Source organism: Lynx rufus, unplaced genomic scaffold, assembly GCF_022079265.1.
Source record: "Lynx rufus isolate CCGP_SWC_20201006 ecotype Redwood Valley unplaced genomic scaffold, mLynRuf1.p SCAF_2, whole genome shotgun sequence".
Taxonomy (NCBI): domain Eukaryota; kingdom Metazoa; phylum Chordata; class Mammalia; order Carnivora; family Felidae; genus Lynx; species Lynx rufus.
This window is the reverse complement of record NW_025814834.1, coordinates 222,106,539-222,125,888: the sequence shown is the minus strand read 5'-3', so window position 1 is coordinate 222,125,888 and position 19,350 is coordinate 222,106,539. Positions and strand designations below refer to the sequence as shown.

Genomic DNA, 19,350 nt, shown 5'->3' with positions numbered 1-19,350 from the left:
AGAAGCCTTTTGAGCTGCACATCTGGGATATGGTCATTAACAAAATAATACTAATGCTTGAGCCAGCTCTTACTATGTTCCAGGCATTGGGCTAGGCCTCCCAAGAACCTTCTAGATCAGGAAGAGTCTATAGAGAAGGCACCAAGGCAGAAGAGCCAGCCTTATGGCTAGCCGAGTTCACACAGCAGGGCCCTTCCTGTGTGTCCCTCTCTAAAGGGAACTTGTGTCAGTGTTTGCAATAATGGAAAGCCTCTGTCCACCCCGACCTCAGAGGGTGCTTCCCCATTTCAGAGATGAAAAAACAGGGGCTGTGGCTTCCTTCACCTGACCCGGATTGTGCAAAATTTCCCAGTAGGCCCGGGTCCCACTCTGCCCCATCAAACACTGGTCAATAGTAATGGAAACCCCCACCAGGCCCCCCCAAGGCTGGCCAGTAGTAATGGAAGCCGATGCTGGGAGGGGTGGGGTGCTTTAAGGCATCCGGAAGGTTCCTAGAGGCCGTTTGGCTTGGGCTGAGTCCAAAGGCGGAGTAGGAATAAGCCAGGCTTGGTGGGGAGAGGGAAGGGCCAGCACCAAGGACAATGGTTGGTGTGAGGATGGGGGTGGGGGGTGGGTGGGTGCTAGGCAGGCTAGTTTGGGCTGGGCTGAGGAAGAGGGTTCTGCCTCAGAGGGTCTCAAGGGTAACCTTTCCCAACGCTCGTATTTGTTTCTTTGTATTTTCTTAAATGTGACTTGTGATTCCTGTTTTATTTAAGCCTCAGACCCCTAAAACCTAGATGTACCCTCTTCGGAGGGTTGAATGATGGGGGATATCAGGGTGGGTGGGTTAGGTGGTGGAAGAAGGAAGCCTGGGCCATGGAGGGTAGAGCCGGATAGGCTGCCTGCCTAGAGCTGGACTCATTCAGACAGGGTGGGGGGTCCTGGATTTTAAGTGCAGTCTCGAGCGCAGCTCTCAGGTGAAGAGGGTACTCCTTGGAGTCCTGCCCCCAGCTCACATGGAAGTTGGCCTCAACTGTGCTTGACGGGTGAGAGGATGAACAGAGATTGCCCAGCAGCCAAAAGGGGAAGTGGCCAGGAGCCTGGGTGACAGGGGCGGCAGGGAAGGACCAAGGCTCCCTGTGGAGGTGGGTGTCTTGGGCTATTCAGAAGTCATCTTGTCCATACCCCCAGCCCCAGGCCTCTAGCCAGAGCGCACAGGGCAAGTCCAGCCCCTCCTTACCTATTCCTCTCCAGGGGCCAGTGTCTGGAATTGCCAACTTGGCTCCCTCCTGGTGGGAGTGGTTTTGGGTGACCGAGTGTGGAAAGAAGCCCTTCTTCCTGCAGGCCTCCTAGGTGCCAGGCACACGGTCCAGCAGGGGACAAGATCTTGGAGTAGACCGTGAACTTCTCACCAGGGTGGTTAGCAAAGGGACAGCCCCCCCCACCCCCACCAGCTAGGAGGAGCTACAGAGGGGCAGAGGCAGTGCCAGCTTGCGGTGGGTGGGGTCTGGCATCTGCACAAAGGGGCTTGATGAATTCTCACAAGGCCTCTAGGAAACAGGTGTTTTGTTGTCTGCGGTTTTCACTCAGGGAATCTGGGGCACCGGCCGAGTAACCTGCAGCGAGGACATGAGGGGCAGAGTGTGGCCCTAGCTCCGGGAAGGCTTTGACTGGACTCCAGGAGTGGGGAGCTGGGGGAGACAGAGCGCTAGGAAGAGGAGGGCCCCTGCCTGGACAGCACACCCCTCAGGGCAGCCCACGGGGCTGGTGGGGCCACGTTGAGGATCAGGCACTGTGGGGGGTGGCAGAAGCCCCCAGTATCCATCTGGGGCACAACACTGAGTGGGCATGGTGGGGACAGAACCCTAGAAGTCACCGAGAGGCCCCAGCTCAGTCCAGCCTCCCAAGGGCTCCGTGTGGAGCTTGGACAGCACACTTGCAACAGGTGCCCACAAGGGCAGGGCCATGACTAGGACAGGAGGGGTGGAAGTCTCAGGGGAGACTGGAGGAAGGGGAGGGAGCATGGCCAGCACCCTGGAAGGGGACGCATGGCAAAGAGCGAGAAGTCACTTTCCGAGGGCTGTCCAGGCAGCAGAGGTTAAGTGCTAAAGGGTCCTGCTCAGTCCGTGCAAGCTTGAGTTTTGTGCCTGAAGGTTGAAAATGAACACAGTCCGCCCTGGCTGTGCAGGTGTCCCTTCACTTCTGCACAGCGAGATGGCCACTTTCTAGATGCCCCTACTGGTACCTGTTTCCAGTGGCTGCTTTGCTGAGAAAGTGGGACAGTGATCTCAGAGCCAGCAGAGAGCTAGCTGCACCATGCAGGGGCAGGTCAGGGAGCAGGGGACATGCCGGGTGCCAGGCTGGGGCACTGAAGGACAGAGGGAACACGTGGGCATCTGTGGGCTACCAGTCCTCGCTGAGGTTCCATTGTACCCCATCCCAGGGTGTACCTCTGTGCAGGATAACTACCTGCTTTCTGCTCCCGGGAGAACCTCCCTCCCAATGACTCCAGTCATCAGCCCCAGGAGCACCTCAGATGCTCCCTGGCATTTTGTAAGACAGCCAGCAGGGTCTTTCAGGGAGCAGTGGGGGAGGAGGTTGAAGCCAGGCAAACCTAGCATTCAGGCTGCCAGTCCCTGGGGAGACGGCACCCCTGGTCGTGGCAGAAACGCACGGGAGAAATGCACCCGCTCCTCCTGCTGCCCTGTCTTGCTGGTAATTGGAGAAGAGAGCCTCAGGCGGGAGTACTTCCCATGGAGAGCAGTCTTCACTTATTTATGAAAAAGTACCAGCATTTAACCCAAGAAAACTACCGAGTCACCTTTTATAACCTTGTAGAATGAGGAAGGGACGGGGCCCTGGTGGAGGTCCTTCAGGGGTATGCCCGTTCCGAGTGGTTTCTCACGCTTTGGGGGAGATATTCAGTTTTTCTTATAAGATGCCGCTCTTTTTACCCAGATGGAGATAAAAACCTCAGTCAGAAGGAAAGCATGTGTCTGGAGTAACGTCCTAGATCTTACAGAGGGAGGAGGAGGTAAGGGCCTCAGGCCCCGAAGATGAGAGACACTGGCAGGACGGTGCCTGGGGATGCTCCTCGCGCGCTGGGCAGTGGCCTGAGAGGTGGGGGAAGGGCGGCTGGGCCCCGACAGTGGCAGAACTGCTGGGGCGCTGCTACTGCGTGGGGCCGGCCGAGGACCCGACCCTCCTTTCAGGGACTCTTGGCGATGGGGACAAAAGGCATGGCAGAAAAGCAGGCAGCCATGCCACTGCCCACACGACCACATCCGGCCGACGTCACCGAGTAGGGCGGCCAGGGGAAGACGGCTGTGTCACGAGCCCAAACAGCCTGGCAAATAAGCAGCCACACCCAAGTCCCTCATGTCAAACCGCTTTATTACATCTTAAATAACAGTACAGTTTAATATAGTATCTATCTCGCATCCAGCCTCCTTGCAATACACTGACTTTAAAATTAAATACAGTGAGGGCACGGGGTGCAGAGAGCTCCTACAGAGGTGTGGATGGGAGGGAAGGAGGGCTCGTGTTTCTTCTCCCTGCCAGCCCCTGGCCTACTGCACGGCACAGCGCAGTTCTGTACAGGATGCTGCGGAAACAGGACGGAGAGAAGCCCCCGCTGCTGCTGTGGAGCGGGCTCGGGTGCAGGGAGGCAGCCCACGGCGCCGCTGTCCCCCGGCCTCCAGCGGGACCGGGGAGGCGTGGGTGTTATACGACGACCCGCCTCAGATGCAGAAGGCTGGTCCCACGGCAGAGACAGGCCAAGAGGAGTTGGCAGAGGAAGGCCGGGTCTCTACCCCCTGCTCCCCCCGCCCCCGAGTCCAACGGCAATCCTTTGCAACAGGGCTTTTTTTTTTTTTTTTTGTTTTTGTTTTAAAAGAAAGAAAGCAAACAGTGACTCATCCTGCCACCCAAGCGCGAGGGGCTGCTCGCTGTACTGCTTCCGGTGCACAGAATGGCAGCAAGAAGTGGACAGAGCCGCGATGGTTACAACTTGAAAGAGGTTATTTCTTAAAAGAAAAAGAACATCTAAGGACTGAGTCCTGGATGCACTTTTGAGCATTTCTACAGCATGCGATTCTAAGAGTAAACCCACCCAATATGGCAAACGATCAAATTTTTTAAAATTTAACTTAGAAAGTTTGAGATCATTATTTTCAAAACATTGATTTGTACATGGTTTCATACACAAATAATTGACTGACTATCCAAGCACGGGACGGGCGCCTCTCTTGAAAACAGAGGTTCCTGACGGCTGGGGGCGGGGCACAGGGTAGCGTTAGGCTATTATCATGGACTTCCTTCCCTCCAACTTCACAAGGAAACCCGCTGTGAGATTAAGAACTGAACCGAGAAGGCAGGGAGGATGGGCGGGGAGGAACAGGTGCCTAACTGGAGTAGACTTCATCACACGTTCAAGACCATCCACGGCGTGTGCTTGCTTCCTTTCCTGATTAGCGTCTGTCTGCCTTTCTAGGCCGTGTTTGTGCGTAACAATTACGTGACACAGGACAAAAAATAAAAAACTGAGGGACTCAGTTTACATCATTAACAATTTCGGAGAGGCTGCACCAGACCCTCTTCCTCTGTTGAACTACTGAACGTAAAGGAATATATTTTAAGAAGGAAATATGAATGTTTGCAAAATCCTGTTACAAACACAACCTGAAATTTAGAACCAGTTACGAGATAAAATCCTCCACTTGTTTTGCGTGAACAGCACAAAATAGGGTCACTGACCTGAAATTCAAATGAACTAGTGAAAAGGTGTGTCTGTCTCACAATTACACTCAAGTTTACCTTCTGGTTAACATGTTTATTATGGTATTTCCTTTTAAATTCATTCCAGACAAAAAAGAACAAAGACGATGGTCCCGGAAGGAATGCACAATTTTGTCTCAGTTTACAGCACAGAGGTTCTCTTAATGGGAATTGTGCTCTTGGTTTCAGCAATAAGTGAAGGAAAAGGCCTTGCCCTTTTGAAGTTCTGAGGGGGTGCAGGGCGTCCACGTTAGTAGGGGTGGAGAGGAAATGCTATCACTGTAACGCTTCAAGGTTGGAATGGTCTTCCAGTCGCCACGACGTCCACCTGCTGTTTTAAACAGAGTTTAAAACAATATAAACAGAGAACACCCACACTCACTGCTCCTGCTCTCCCCACCGTCCCGCCTGTCTGCCCTAAGGACACGTCACCTCAGGTGGATGTAACGCTCACCTGAGCACAGTTCCAGATCAGCTCTACATCGAATTAATCTAGCAACTGTGACATCCTATGTGCCGTGTGAAATACATACACAGACGTGCACGCAGGGAGGGCACCTTGGCTGCTGCATTACCTGTCGACGTTAGTTCCAGATCTTGAGGAAGCTGTCCCAGGACCCTGTCGCCACGGCCATCCCATCGTCAGTCACCCCCAGGCAGCTGACGCGGTTGTCATGCCCGGCCAAGACACCTGAGAGCAGATGACAGCCCAGTCACTCCAGGACCCAGAGGTGCCCCACCTGGGGGCGACGCGGCGATGCTATGCAGGGCTGGCTGGCAGAGCCACCCGCGGAAGCATACCCAGAACGCCAAGGCCCCTCCTCTGCAATGTCCCAATGGCAGGGAAGGACACCGGGAGGCAGAGAAACCACGCTGGTCCAAGGCGAGTGCAGCTCACTACACTCCTCTCTTAAAAACAACATGGACACACCTACAGCCACAGGGAAGTGTTCACACACAACAAAGACGCACTGGAGCCCCCAGTAAGAAGTCTGACTTAAGACAGCCGTGATGACAAGGAACATACACAATAAAAAGGTACAGACACACACAGTGAGTAACTTAGGACCTTTGGCACCAACTCCTGAATGTATTCACTGTGGTAAGACGCTTAAATAAAAAATGAAATATAGGGGGACCTGGGTGGCTCAGTCAGTTGAGCGTCCAACTCTCGATTTCAGCTCAGGTCATGATCTCATCACGTTCGTGAGATTCAGCCCCAGGTCAGGCTGTGCGCTGAGCATGGAGCCTGCTTGAGATTCTCTCTCTGCCCCTCCCCACCCCCTCTCAAAATAAATAAATAAATATAATAAAAACAAAAAAGAAAGAAAGCAAGCGAGAGAGAGAGAGAGAGAGAAAGAAAGAAAGAAAGAGAAAAAAAGAAAAGAAATCTAAATCATAATCTAAATCATAATAAAAAAAGCCAACCAGTCCAATCTCAGGGCAATTAGAACCCAAGAGTGTAAGCCTGTGGGCTGTTCATCTGTTTGTAACCCCTGGCGCCTAGCACAGGGCACAAGACAGAGAGCTGGACACTGAGGCAAGAGGGGCCAATGGGATGTCACACAGTGACTCCATGCTGACCCCACAGTGAGACAAGCCTCCTGTTGACATTCAGTCACCTGTGCTTAGATAATCATCGGCCAGGGGCACCCGGGTGGCTCAGTTAACCCTCCAACCTCGGCTCAGGCCATGATCTCACAGTTTGGGCGTTCGAGCCCTGCGTCGGGCTCTGTGCTGACAGCTCGGAGCCTGGAGCCTGCTTCCGACTCTGTGTCCCCCTCTCTCTGCCCCTCCCCCACTCGTGCTCTGTCTCTCTTTCTCTCTCAAAGAGAAACATTAAAAAAAAAAAATTAGAGAAAAAGAAGGTAAGTATCATCCAGAACATTCCACGTCTGATCGGAAGAATCTGATGCTAATTTCAGAGAATCGTGTCCATTTCCTATACTCCTTAGTGTCACAGCTGAGTAAAGAGACAGACTCAGCTGGATGGAACAGTGTCCTCTGCTGTGGCACCAGGACCGGAAAACTGTTGGGGCAGTGGGAGCAAGAGGTATGCAAGAGGGAGTGGGGGGCAGGAGGGGAATTCAGCCCAGGGTGGGTAAAGATCCATCAGAAAGTGGGACGTCAAGGCAAGAACCCCCCAAGAAGACCCCAAGTCATGCTCCCTTCTTCCCCCTGCCAAGATTAACTGGGTTGAAAGATTCTGAAAACGTCAATTCAATTCAGCTGCCTGACTGTCCACGTTTATTACAGGATGTTTCTCACCTTTTGTACAATTTGTGTTTTCTTTTCTAATTTTTTTTTAAGATTTTATTTTTAGGTAATCTTTACACCCAACATGGGGCTTGAACTCACAACCGCAAGATCAAGAGGCACACACTCTACTGACTGAGCCAGTCGGGCAACCCTGTACGACTTGTGTTTTAATGCCCTTTACAGCCACACGCTTGCCTTTGATGTGTGAACTTGAGACTTTAGACCTGCCCAAGCCTGTGCCGCATAGATGACACGGTTCCACCACGTACAGCCGGTGGAGAGAGAAAGCAAGGTGAGGGCCTTGAAGACCCAGCAGCTGTCCGCCCACCGTGGTGGTCTCCGTGCACCCCACACAGTGCGTGTAAGGAGATCTGGTGCCAGGGAAGCCAACGTGCTGGAGACCCTGAGCGTAGACACCCTGGCCTGTCCCCTGTCCTTCCACCGGCCACACCACAGGGCAGGCAGATATACTTGGGCACAGCACGTGCTTCTTACCAGCATCATGTGTGCAAACCCGAATATTCCAGCCTCTGGGAGTCAGGTCCATCCTCAAAGGTGAGCCCTCCGTGCCTAGGAGGCCCAGGAGGCCCGGCGAGCACCCACCTGCCCTGTCGGCCTTGAGCGCGTCCCACACGTTGCAGTTGAAGTCGTCGTACCCTGCAAGGAGCAGGCGCCCACTCTTGGAGAAGGACACCGAGGTGATCCCACAGATGATGTTGTCATGGGAGTAAGTCATGAGCTCCTGGTCCGCACGGAGGTCGAACAGCCTGCAGGTAGCATCATCCGAGCCAGTGGCAAACGCATTGCCATTTGGAAAGAACTAGAAAGAGAAAGCAAGCCGAGAGAGTAGGCAAATGCACACAGAGAAGTAGTGGAAACAGGACCGGCCCACACAGGGCTGCTGCCCGCACAGGAGGAAAGGGTCAGCAGGGGCCGGACTCTGGAGACACAGGGAAGCAGAGCGGCAGCGGCCTGGGCATCCGGAAGGGAGGGCGTCGGTACTGGGGCAGGCACGGCGGCCGTCTTCCCCAAAGAGTAGCCTTCCTTTCATGATCAACTGTTTCCCAGGGGAGCAGGAAGAGTGTGGTCACCCCCGAGCACCGCCAGCAGCTGCACCAGCCTCGTGGAGGAAAAGCGGGGGAGGAATGCCCAGCCCTGACCAACCAGATACCACCCTCCACATCTTCTTGCAACCCCCATCACGTCAGGGTGACGCGGCAAAGGAAGGCTCCTTCAGCTGGCTGCGCCCCAACCGCGGGGAGGAGGCTGAGCGTGTAAGGTTCCTGCTCAAGGTTCAGCCTCTGCTCCCCCTCCGCCCCCCACTCCTAAGAGACTGTGCTGACTGGGTCAACTACTGCCTTGTCTGCTTCCCGACTAGAGGGAAGCCCAGGACACCAATCGCTGGCTCACCCCAGGGCCTGCACGCTGTAGGCCCATCGCCAATGTCTGTGAGATGAACAGTCAGCACAGAATCGGCCGGCCTCACAAGGACGAGAGAGCACATCACATCTAAGCTTTCTACAGGAGTTTTTGTAAATTAGGTTATAGTTACACAGAGGAGACAACATCTACTCCTGAAAACACTTTAAAGCTTAATGGTGGGTTCCACGGTATACAGAAAGCAATCTAACTCGCTAACAGCTGGCAAAGGACCCCAACCCACAGCTGAACCCCCAACTCACACAGATGGCATTGATGTCAGACTCGTGGCCGGTGAAAGTTTGCCGGCACATCCCTTCTCGCACATCCCAGAGTTTGGCTGAAGCATCACAAGCACCAGAGACAAACAGTCTGGTGTCAGGAGCGAGAGAGAGGCTCATAACATCCCCAGTGTGTCCAGTGAACGTGGTCGTCTGCTGGCCGGTCTCGATGTCCCACAGAGCACTGCAGCAGGAACACAAAACATGCAGTCACCTCACTTTGTCAGACAAGCAGTCATGTGACAAACTGTCCTTCAAACCACCCCAGGACCACAGTAAACCTCTGTGCTTTTACTGAAAACAAATCTAAATGTCATAATGTGGCTTTGTTTGGAAGGGAAACCAAGCACCCAAACAAAACACAGACGAGAATGTGGCCACAGGCTTTGGAGTAACTGTTCTCTCTACACCAACTCAAACACCAACAAAGGGGGAGCCAGTGACCTGTGCCCCATGTGGGCTTGCAAGGAGCAGCAGGGGCTCCTGGCCAGTGCCCCACACGGGCACAGATCTGCTGCAGCCAGCTCGCTGCCCTCCGGGGTGCCACGGGCTAAGACACGGAGACGACACCAGGTCAACAAATGGCTCAGGGCAAGGCGCGGGTCCCACGGCCTTCCTCGGGAGACACAAACGGGAGAGTCCCTGAGTTTGGTGTCCCGTGGATGTCTGATGAGCAGCTATTTAAAGGGTACAAAGGTGAGACGTCGACTGTGCTGCGGGTGGAGCGTGGGCCACTTCTGTGTTTCAAGCCCCAGGAAGCAGCAGCACCGAAAGCTGCTTGGTTCTGGCTCAGATGCAAATCCGGTTACACCATTTACAGGTTGACTGTGCAGGGGGGGTTCCTTGCTAGGGCCTGGAGGGACTACAGCAAGGAAGGAATCACGTCCAGGGCTCCAGCTTTAAAAAAATATCTTCTAGGGGCGCCTGGGTGGCGCAGTCGGTTAAGCGTCCGACTTCAGCCAGGTCACGATCTCACGGTCCGTGAGTTCGAGCCCCGCGTCGGGCTCTGGGCTGATGGCTCAGAGCCTGGAGCCTGTTTCCGATTCTGTGTCTCCCTCTCTCTCTGCCCCTCCCCTGTTCATGCTCTGTATCTCTCTGTCCCAAAAATAAATAAACGTTGAAAAAAAAAAAATTAAAAAAAAAAAATATCTTCTAATAAAGAAATTCTTCCGAAAACGGACAGGCTACATTGTAAGTCTTTTGTGAACCTATACGATTTATACAAACAGGACAAGCTGGATAGAGGAGTCGGGACCCGGCACAGGGCATGCCGCCACATCGTGCCACAAAGCCCAGAAAAGCCCCTGACGACGGTTTAAGTCTGAAATGACTCCTATCTGATCATTTAATGTTCTAGAGGTTAAGTGGGCTTCTAACTGTAAGGTAGAAGCTCAAAGCGAGGCAGGCTGAAACAGTGCACTTGACATGGGAAGCCCTGCTCCTCTTCAGTTCTGCTCAGAGTCCACAGTGACACAGCGCTCAGAGGGGACCCGCTCCCCAAAGGGATGCCAACAGTTGCCCAGACGGAGTGTGGCCAGGGGAAAGAAAAACAGGCATGTCACCTACAGCTGCGATGCCTATGAGTCAGTCCTTCGTTGTTCAAAATTAAACTCTGAACTTTAAAATCTATCAAGAGTACAAGGAATTTGCTCATCGCTCATGAATCTGTGTTTGACACCTCACGGCCACTTCAAATTAATAAAAGATGGCCTGATTAATGCCAAGAGTCTTATTTCCTACACGTCTAAGGTGAGCAGTATGAGAAGGCAGGGCGCACAGGTGCTCACCAGGTGGTGTCCCCAGAGCTGGTGACGATCTGATTGTCATCCAGGAAGCGGCAGCAGGACAGGTAACCTGGAAAACAAACCAGAAGATGGCCCTGATCTGCAAGCCCCCGCCCACAGTTCTAAGGTCCTGTAAACAGAAAACACACTGGCAGAATGAACACACCTGCAAGTTCCACATCTAGGTGTAGACCAATGCTTGCCAGCCGCCCCCCGCCCCGCCCCACATGCAGTAATGAACAAACAAGGTGGCACAGCCCACAGGCCGGGAGGAGCGGATGCCAGCTCAGAGGAGAGGCCGCGAGCCCTCTGCCCCGCACCCTGGGAGGTGTCTTGCTGTCTCTGTTCCTCTGATCCGTGTGTGGGGACAGGGGTTCCCTTTCCGCTCCCACATCCACTCATCCCACAAGAACTTATGCTGGTGCCTGGAGGCCAGCCCTGTGGGCACCTGGAACATATCTGTGATCAGAGGGCTGTTTCTCTCCCTCCTGGGGTGTGAGCTCACATCCCAGGAGGGAGAGACAACGTATGTACATGTTAGGGAAGGAATGGGAAAGGGTGGTCTGCGGAGGCCTCCTGAATCCTCCAGGAAGGCACAGCCAGAGCTGGGATCGGGGCGCCAAGCGGGGCGGCGGGGTTTTCTACAGGATGCCAGCTAGAGTACGCAAGTTGGCGTGGAAATGGCTGGATGGCGCCTGAGCGTGTGGGAGGCGAGGCAGAGCTGCGGTGCCGATGCCGGGATGCTGGCAGTGGGGCACACTGAGATCCCCAACCTCGATCAGCTTTTGGTATGAGGAAAGGTAAAACAGAAAATCAGTTTTTCAGTACCTACACACTAGGATTTCTACTTAATTAGCTCTGTGGACCATGGCTTATAGTTTTGTTCTACCGTAAGTGACTCGAAGAATTAGAAGTGCAGCACACCGCCCTCCCCCGCCCGCCGTAAGGCGTGTGCCCAGTGGGCTGGTGGCCAGGATGGTGCCAGAGCCGCCCCGCCCCCTCCAGCCAGGCGGTCACCCAGGTGTGCTCTTACAAGGACAGGGCACCCCTGCCAGTCCACATGAGGGCCCTGGGTGACGCTGTGAAGATCGGTAAAATAAAAACAAATACACAAAGAAGAAACCCACGGAACGGTTTTGGTATGGAAAGTATAAGAATACAGGGAAAACGAAGCATTTATCTGAGAGATGTTACCAAAATATTTGGAGAGGACAACTTTTGTAATGCTTATTTATATTTGAGAGAGACCGAGAGACAGAGACAGGGTACGAGTAGGGAGAGGCAGAGAGATGGAGACAGAATCTGAAGCAGGCCCCAGGCTCCAGGCTCGGAGCCTCGCGAGCCGTCAGCAGAGCCCAACGCGGGGCTCGAACTCACGAGCAGTGAGATCATGGCCTGAGCCTAAGTCGGACATTTAACCAACTGAGCCACCCGGGCGCCCCTGGATGACAATTTTTAAATATCAGCTATGTGCCTAGAAAAGGATGTGTAGGGGCACCTGAGTGGCTCAGTCAGTTAAGCGACTGACTCTTGCTTTTGGCTCAGGTAGTGATCTCATCACGGTCATGAGATCGAGCCCCAAGTCAGGCTCCGTGTTGAGCACAGAGCCTGCTTGGGATTCTCTTTCTCTCTCCCCCTCTCTCCCTCTCAAAATAAATAAACATTAAAACAAAGACAAGAAAAGAATGTGTGGTCAAGCACTTCTCGAAGGCCATGTCATGTCTGTCCAGAGGGACCCTAGGGACTCCACAGGTGAATCAATGCCCAGCTAGGAGAGGAGCAGCCTGTGTGGAAAGATCACCTGATAACAAATCCACACCATGCATGTGACCCTTGGTCCCCAGCTGCTCAGTGCACCCCCAGGTCCTGTCCCTCATACTGCTGAGGCTCTGCCCAAGTTCCCCTCCAAGAACAGCATCTGCTTCCTGGCTACTCTGCCATCGCTCGAGTCAATTCAAATGTCCCTCCCTTCCGAAAGCCAGCCCTGGGCGTGCGACAGCGTCCTGTGAGGTGGCCCTCATGCTGCACCATCACAGCCTCAGCCTGTCTGACTTGGGAGCACAAGGAGGTCAGGAGAGAAGAGCCGTGGAGACTCGGCACCAGCAGTGTCCCTTGCAGGGCCAGGCAGGGCACTCCTAGGTCAAAGACCCAAAGAAACATGACCTCCGAGACGGCCTCTGTCCACCTCGTGTATCACACAGGTCGTGGTCCAGCCAGGTGGAACCCATGAGCTCCCCCCCACCGCCAAGAACCAGAGGCGGCATGCCGCGTCAGCTGGTAAAGTGGTGGGGACTCTTCAGGGCCTCCGAAGGTCAGCAAGCAGCAGTTATTAGGAGCCAGGAAGGCTGTGGGAATGATCCCACTTACAAAACAACAGGTGGCACCAGGAAGTCACAGAAGGTCTTAAGACTAAGACCGATGCCGTGAGGAGGAGGGCAGGGTGGTCCTGAGAGGCTGTGGCAGCACAGCCGGGCTCAGAGTGGGGCAGGGGCAGTGCCGGGGACGACGGTCTCCCACGTTCGTTTCCCAACTTTCCGTAGTCTGAGCTTTCAAAACACATACACAAATATTACTTTTAATTAAACAAAGTCAGGGCTTCCTGCTCACAATCTGATAACTCATTTCTGTGGTCCGCTTTGTATTTGTACATCGAGAGGAAGAAACAATAACCAGCTGGATGTTGTTTTTTATGAATTTTTTTTTCCTCCACAAAGAAAAATTGGACCGAGGCTAACAAGCTTCAACAGCACCGTGATGGGGCCCGTCTAACACAAACTCTGCATCCCAAGGCCTGTGAGCGTGGAAGGGAAGCCTGCAGAAGGGCCCAACGAACGGCACTCCGTGAACTCCGACACCAGGACGGTCTCACAGGAGCCACCTGGCTGGGCACAGTCAGGCTTCAGAATGTGGGCTCGCAAATCAGAAACAAGCAACTCAATCCTCACACGGTGGCTAACTGGCACCGCGTTCTCTGATGAGCTGCCGTCCCCCCCGTGGACTGCGGATGGTGCCAGAGAACTGCCGGGGGACAGAGCCGCCGGTGCACTAAGTCCTGAACGACCAGTGGCAGTTACCATCTTTAAAACTGAAGAATGAATAAATTCCCTGGGAGGGCTGTTTGTGTACACACATGTGTGTGTGTGGGGGGGGGGGGGGACGGAGTCACCTCGGGTAGAAATGAATCCCATCGCGTGTGTGTGTGTGTGTGTGTGTGTGTGTGTGTGTGTGTGTGGTAGAGGGCGGGGGGGTCACCTCGGGCGAACATGGCCCCCACCAGGTGTGGCCGTATGCTACACAGTGGCCAGCCAGTGGTGCTGCTGGCTCTTGAGAGCCTTACAGAAGGGCTGGGAAAACAGACCCCGACACACATGGGTGCCAAATCTGGAGGTGCAAAGGCACAAGAGTGTTCCTTTACGCCTCATGGAGACCACGGATAACAGTGTCAGGACATGCTGGGGGACAGCCCAGTGCAGGGACAAGGGTGCCACACAGTCCAGAGAGAGGAGGCTTGACATGAGACAGTGCAGAGAACAGGTCCCTGGGTCAAGGGCCAAGGGGGACACCAGGGTGTGCTGTCGGCTGAGGCCTGGAGGACAGAGGCAGGACGTACCGACAGAGTGTGCTGCCTGGCTGGGAATCTGTTGCCAGAGGAGCAGAGACGCCTACTTCTGCATCTGGAGAAGGTGCCGACCCAGAGAGAGCAAAACCGAGACTACCAACGTGCACAGAAAAGTGACTCATGTGGCCCCCGAGACCAGAGGGCCTGGCTAGCTAATTTATCCCAAGAAAATGGCTATAGGCTTGAGGGGTCATCCACCTGCAAGAACGTTCACACTACTGACAAACTGGAAACTGCCCAGACATCCAGCAACAGACACATCAGCACGCACTGAACTCTCTCAACTCTTTAGAATAGTTCTGGGTGAGACTGTAGATTGAAAACACAAAAGAAGAGGGGCACCTGGGTGGCTCAGCCTCTTAGGCATCCGACTTCGGGTCAGGTCATGGTCTCACGGTTCGTGAGTTCAAGCCCCACGTCGGGCTCTGCGCTGACAGCTCGGAGCCTGCAGTGTGCTTTGGATTCTGTGTCTCCCTCTCTCTCTGCCCCTCCCCTGCTCGTGCTCAGTCTCTCTGCCCCTCAAAAATAAACACTTAAGGAAAACACACAAAGGAAGAAATTCAGGGTATTTCCCCGAATTTCTACAACGAGCACATGCTGGTGGTGTAGCCGAGCCCACCCCTAGAGAGCACTGGGCCCCGCTGGGCACTATGGCTAAGTCAAAGTTGGGAGCTGGAGACACAAAGCCCCACCCCAGGCACCCACGCAGCGCCAGCTGCGGCTTCCACTCTGGGAGGGACCACGTTCCAGCCCGGAGCTGGATGAAGAGCCGCCTGCCCCACGCTGAGGGACGCACCGCAGCCAGGCAGCAGAGACAAGAGTGAGAGCACAATGTTCAAGAAGTCTGCTAAGAAGGAAAGAAGGCCTATGAAGTAACTCGAAGCTGTGGAAGTGAGGAAATGCCAAAGAAGGGTTTTGTTAAGAGTCAGGAGGGTTGACAACACCCAACGAGAGGCCAACGTGAAAGGCGAATGCCAGAGCTGGGGATCCGATGAAGACAAAGCAGACTTGAAACTCCTTCAGATGCACCCACAAGGCTGTGTGGCCTCGCCCTCTCGGGTCTTAGGGTTTTCAGTAGAGCCTGCCATTATCCTTCCAGGACGGTCTAAGGTCTGGATCTAGGCAATCGATCCAAGGGCTAGATGGGGCGGGTGTGGAATCCAGTGTGGCCAATGGCAGGCCTGGCCAGGACCTGTGGCTCTCTCTCTCTCTGCCGGGGCTGCTAAGCAGGCAAGATGGAAAGTAGGTCCAAGGAGCCATCCGGAGGGAAGCTAAGGGGCGCGCACGCCCACTGTGCGGACAGCACCGTGAGCCCCTGTGCCCAGTAGGCGCCCCAGGTCAGGCGGCCTGACCACCACCCCCCCACCTCCTGCCCGTATGGTCCATGCGATTCGTGAGTGAGCAGTGGGACCTGTGCTTCCCAGACTGTGACAAACACGCAAGAAGCCTAGGGCCCATGTCACATTTAACCCGCCAATGAAAAGGGTACCAAAGAGCAGCCCCATTATGACTCCTTCTGCAGAATTAGGGGAAAACATCTCCATCCCCCGCCCCCAATATCCAAGTTCACTAGACAATGGGTCTGGTCCGCTGTGCTTTCACACGAACAGAAAATACCCTGCCTCAGACTATATGAACAGATCGTCCCTAGAAAACGAAGCTTCAGCTACCACAGCTGGTTTGGCAGGAAGGAAAGGCAGTCGCTGAGCAACCACACCAGGCTGTGCCCAGGACGTCTCTGGCTAAACTCCTGACCCAAATGTTTATGCATCTGTGGCCATCTTGACCAGAACGACCTCGGGAAGGGAAGAGTGTCCACACTGCAATGAGAGGTTTATGAAGGAAGGAACCTTCCTTCATAAAAGCCGGCGTCACAGCTTTCCTAGCAGCATGCAGGGACCTGCTCCAAGAACAGTCTGTGACACCAGGCCTGACACCGTCATCAGATGGGAGTCTTTAGGGAAATTCCTCATTTCTCACGTTATTATTCCCACCAAAACAGCACTTGGGAAGTTATATTCTGCATGTCATACATTTATAACAATGATAATAAGTGCCCCACCTCAATCACTGTGAATTCAGTCCAGTGGCCATTTCCAAAGGGCGTCTTGACTCTGCAAGAGCGAATACCATCTGAGGTTTCCTCTCTGCGGTACTGGCAAAGGGTTTACAAACCCTGGGTAACTGACTCCAGAGACAGAAACTTGTTTGTTCCACGTGGGCCGTTATATTTCACGGAAACAACAGCGGCACACAACTGATTCCCAAGAGCCTTACCCCTGAAGGTGAGCGAACGGAGCTCCCTTGGACTCTCAGACATGACGAAGACAAGACCGACTGGTATGACTGCTGACAATAGCGCTCACGGGTGTGTTTTGTGCAACCGAGTTTCTAAAATTCTACAAGAAAATGTCCCAACCGTGGCTTAACCAAGAGTTCTCAACCTCACATCCAGGCCAGAGAAAGGCATCGTAAGTAATAAACACCACACTGATTATACAGACACTCAGGTCTAAGACGAGACAAAGACAGCAAACACTCAAGTTGTGTTGAATCCACTAACGGTTCACACCTCTACCCTCTGACTAAAACAAGATGATTTAAATTTTTTTTTAAGCTCATTCATTTAAAAACATTTTTTTTCTGTTTGTTTATTTTTGAGAGCAAGAGAGACAGAGCATGAGCAGGGGAGGGGCAGAGAGAGAAAGGGAGACACAGAATCCAAAGCAGGCTCCAGGCTCTGAGCTGTCAGCACAGAGCCCGATGCGGGGCTCGAACTCATGGACTGTGAAATCATGACCTGATCCGAAGCTGGACACTTAAACCAACTGAGCCATCCAGGCGCCCTAAGTTTATTCATTTTTGAGAGACAGACAGACAGACAGACAGAGAGAGAGGCAAAGCGTGAGTAGTGTGGGGCAGAGAGAGAGGGAGGGAGACACAGAATCTAAAGCAGGCTCCAGGCTCTGAGCTGTCAGCACAGAGCCCAATGAGGGGCCAGAATCCACGAACCGTGAGATCATGACCTGAGCCAAAGTCGGACACCTAACCGACTAAGCCACCCAGGTGCCCCAAACAAGGCTATTTTAAGCTTATCAGATTTTAACTATATTGACTTGAAGCCAAAAATGATATATCATGTCTGAAGAAAGTTACGCATACTCTTAAGCAGCCAAATGCTTTTAAGAAACTACTCAACTCCCAGGAAGTAAAATTTCATGACATATGAAGGAAACAAAACCTTTTAAGTATTTCCTCTAATCCAAATTTTGTTTTTTGTTTCAACAAACATAGTGTTAAAATATCTAAATCCTTAATTATAAATGGAAGTCAATACCCTGAATCTGATTATAAATCAGACTGATAAACAGTAAGAATGTATTTTTTTTAAGGTTTATTTATTTTTGAGAGAGAGAGAGAGAGAGAGAGAGAGAGAGAGAGAGAGAGACACACTATCTCAAGCAGGCTCCACACTGTCAGCCCAGAGCTGACATGGGACTCGAACTCACGAACCAAGAGATCATGACCTGAGCTGAAACCAAGACTCGGACACTTAACTGACTGAGTCCCCCAGGTGCTCCAAGGATATATGTTTTTAAGTGTTGGCGGTTCATCAATGCTATAAACCAAGTGACTTCTGAAGTGTGCTCACTGGACAATCACACGGCTCACGAGGACCACACAGGTGGCCTATGTGGCTTCCAGCCATGGGGCAGCAGTTCTGGCCACAGGAGCAACTCAACTCCCCCACAGAAAACAACGATGAGCTCTGGACAAAAAACAGACAGGGTGCCTGGCGGGTTCAGTCGGTGGAGCGGGCGGCTCTTGATCTCAGGGTTGTCAGTTCAAGCCCCACACTGGGTGTGGAGATTGCTTAAAAATAAAACCTTTACAACAAACAAACAAACAAACAAACAAACAAACAACTAAAGGCACAGGAAACAGAAGCAAACAGAATGAAGAGGAGCCTACACTTGGAAGAAAAGAAAGGCGCTGATGGAGCCTGTTTCTAAGGCAGGCCCCCATCTATGACACCACGTGGGTAAGATCCGTGTCCAACCTTCTTGAATAGCCAGTAGACAGATCTGTGGGCAACCATAGCAGAAAATGAAAGAAGAAAACCTAGAAAGGAGAAAGCCACAGAAGAGGAGCCCTCAATCACGCACCGAAGTGCCCAAGGCTTCTATCTGAACCACGCGGGCAAAAAGCAGGCTCCACACGGCCTGGCTGATGGGAAAAGGACAGACGAGGCTCCTGCTGCTGCCCGACACGACACAAGAGTACAGAGGGCCTACAGCACAGCACTTCACGACGTCCAGGATACAATTCAAAATTACTAGACATACTAATAAATAGGAAAACGTCACCCAGACTGAAAAGAGTCCTCAAGACCAGCCTCAAAAGGATTAGCTGCTGAAGTGCCAACAAGAATTCTGAAGGCAGTTCTCACAACTGTGATGAAGGATACCAAATATGCATGTAATAAATAAGAAAATCTCAGTAGAAAAACAACTGTTTTTGTTTTTTTAAACAGCAAACAAAAGAACTGTTTTTTTAAAAAGCAAACAAAAATTCTAGAACTAAAAACAGAACATCTCATATACATAGGTTGCTGGGTAGTCAGAATACTAGAGGTGACAAAAGTCACATAAGCCTGAGGACAGGTCTGAAAGGACCAAATCTGATTGCAAAAGGACCAAATCTGATTGCAAAAGGAGGAGACTACAGAATAGAAAAATGTACTTGAGGACATGACCTAAAATGTCCCAAATTTAGTAAAAGTCAAAACTTCACAAATTCAAGATGCTGGAGCAAAGTACAAAGAAAAACCACATAGAGGCACGACACAGTCAAACTGCTACAAAACAAAGAAAAGTCTTTAAAGTACTGAAAGAAAAAAACTATCAACCCCAGAAACCAATAGATCTAGCAAACAGACTCTTTAAGATGAAGGAAAACTGGGGCACCTGGCCAGCTCGGTCAGCGGAGTGTGCAATTCTTGACCTTGGGGTTGTGAGTTCGGGCCCACGTCAGGTGTAGAGATTCCTTTAAAAAAGTAAAATAAAATCTTAAAAAAAAAAAAAAAAAAAAACTCTTCAAGAATGAAGGAAGGGGCAACTGGGTGGCTCAGTCGGTTGAGCGTCCAACTTTGGCTCAGGTCATGATCTCGTAGTTTGTGGGTTCGAGCCCCATATCAGGCTCTCTGCTGTCACCACAGAGCCTGCTTGGGATC

The 19,350-nt window shown here is 52.5% G+C and overlaps 1 protein-coding gene across 2 annotated transcripts in view; it reads right to left on the bottom strand.

The window, feature by feature from the left end:
- Window positions 1-4,789: 4,789 nt before the first annotated feature.
- The window catches only part of GNB1 (G protein subunit beta 1), an 88,817-nt gene continuing 74,256 nt past the window's right edge, over window positions 4,790-19,350 (bottom strand). For both annotated transcript variants that reach the window (XM_047083402.1, XM_047083403.1), the window contains 5 exons: window positions 10,502-10,568; window positions 8,697-8,898; window positions 7,618-7,834; window positions 5,331-5,446; window positions 4,790-5,086 (listed from right to left, as the gene is read on the bottom strand). In XM_047083402.1, the coding sequence (XP_046939358.1) occupies window positions 5,340-5,446; window positions 7,618-7,834; window positions 8,697-8,898; window positions 10,502-10,568 (593 nt within the window). In that variant the 3' untranslated portion in view covers window positions 4,790-5,086; window positions 5,331-5,339. The remainder of the gene's footprint in view (window positions 5,087-5,330; window positions 5,447-7,617; window positions 7,835-8,696; window positions 8,899-10,501; window positions 10,569-19,350) is intronic.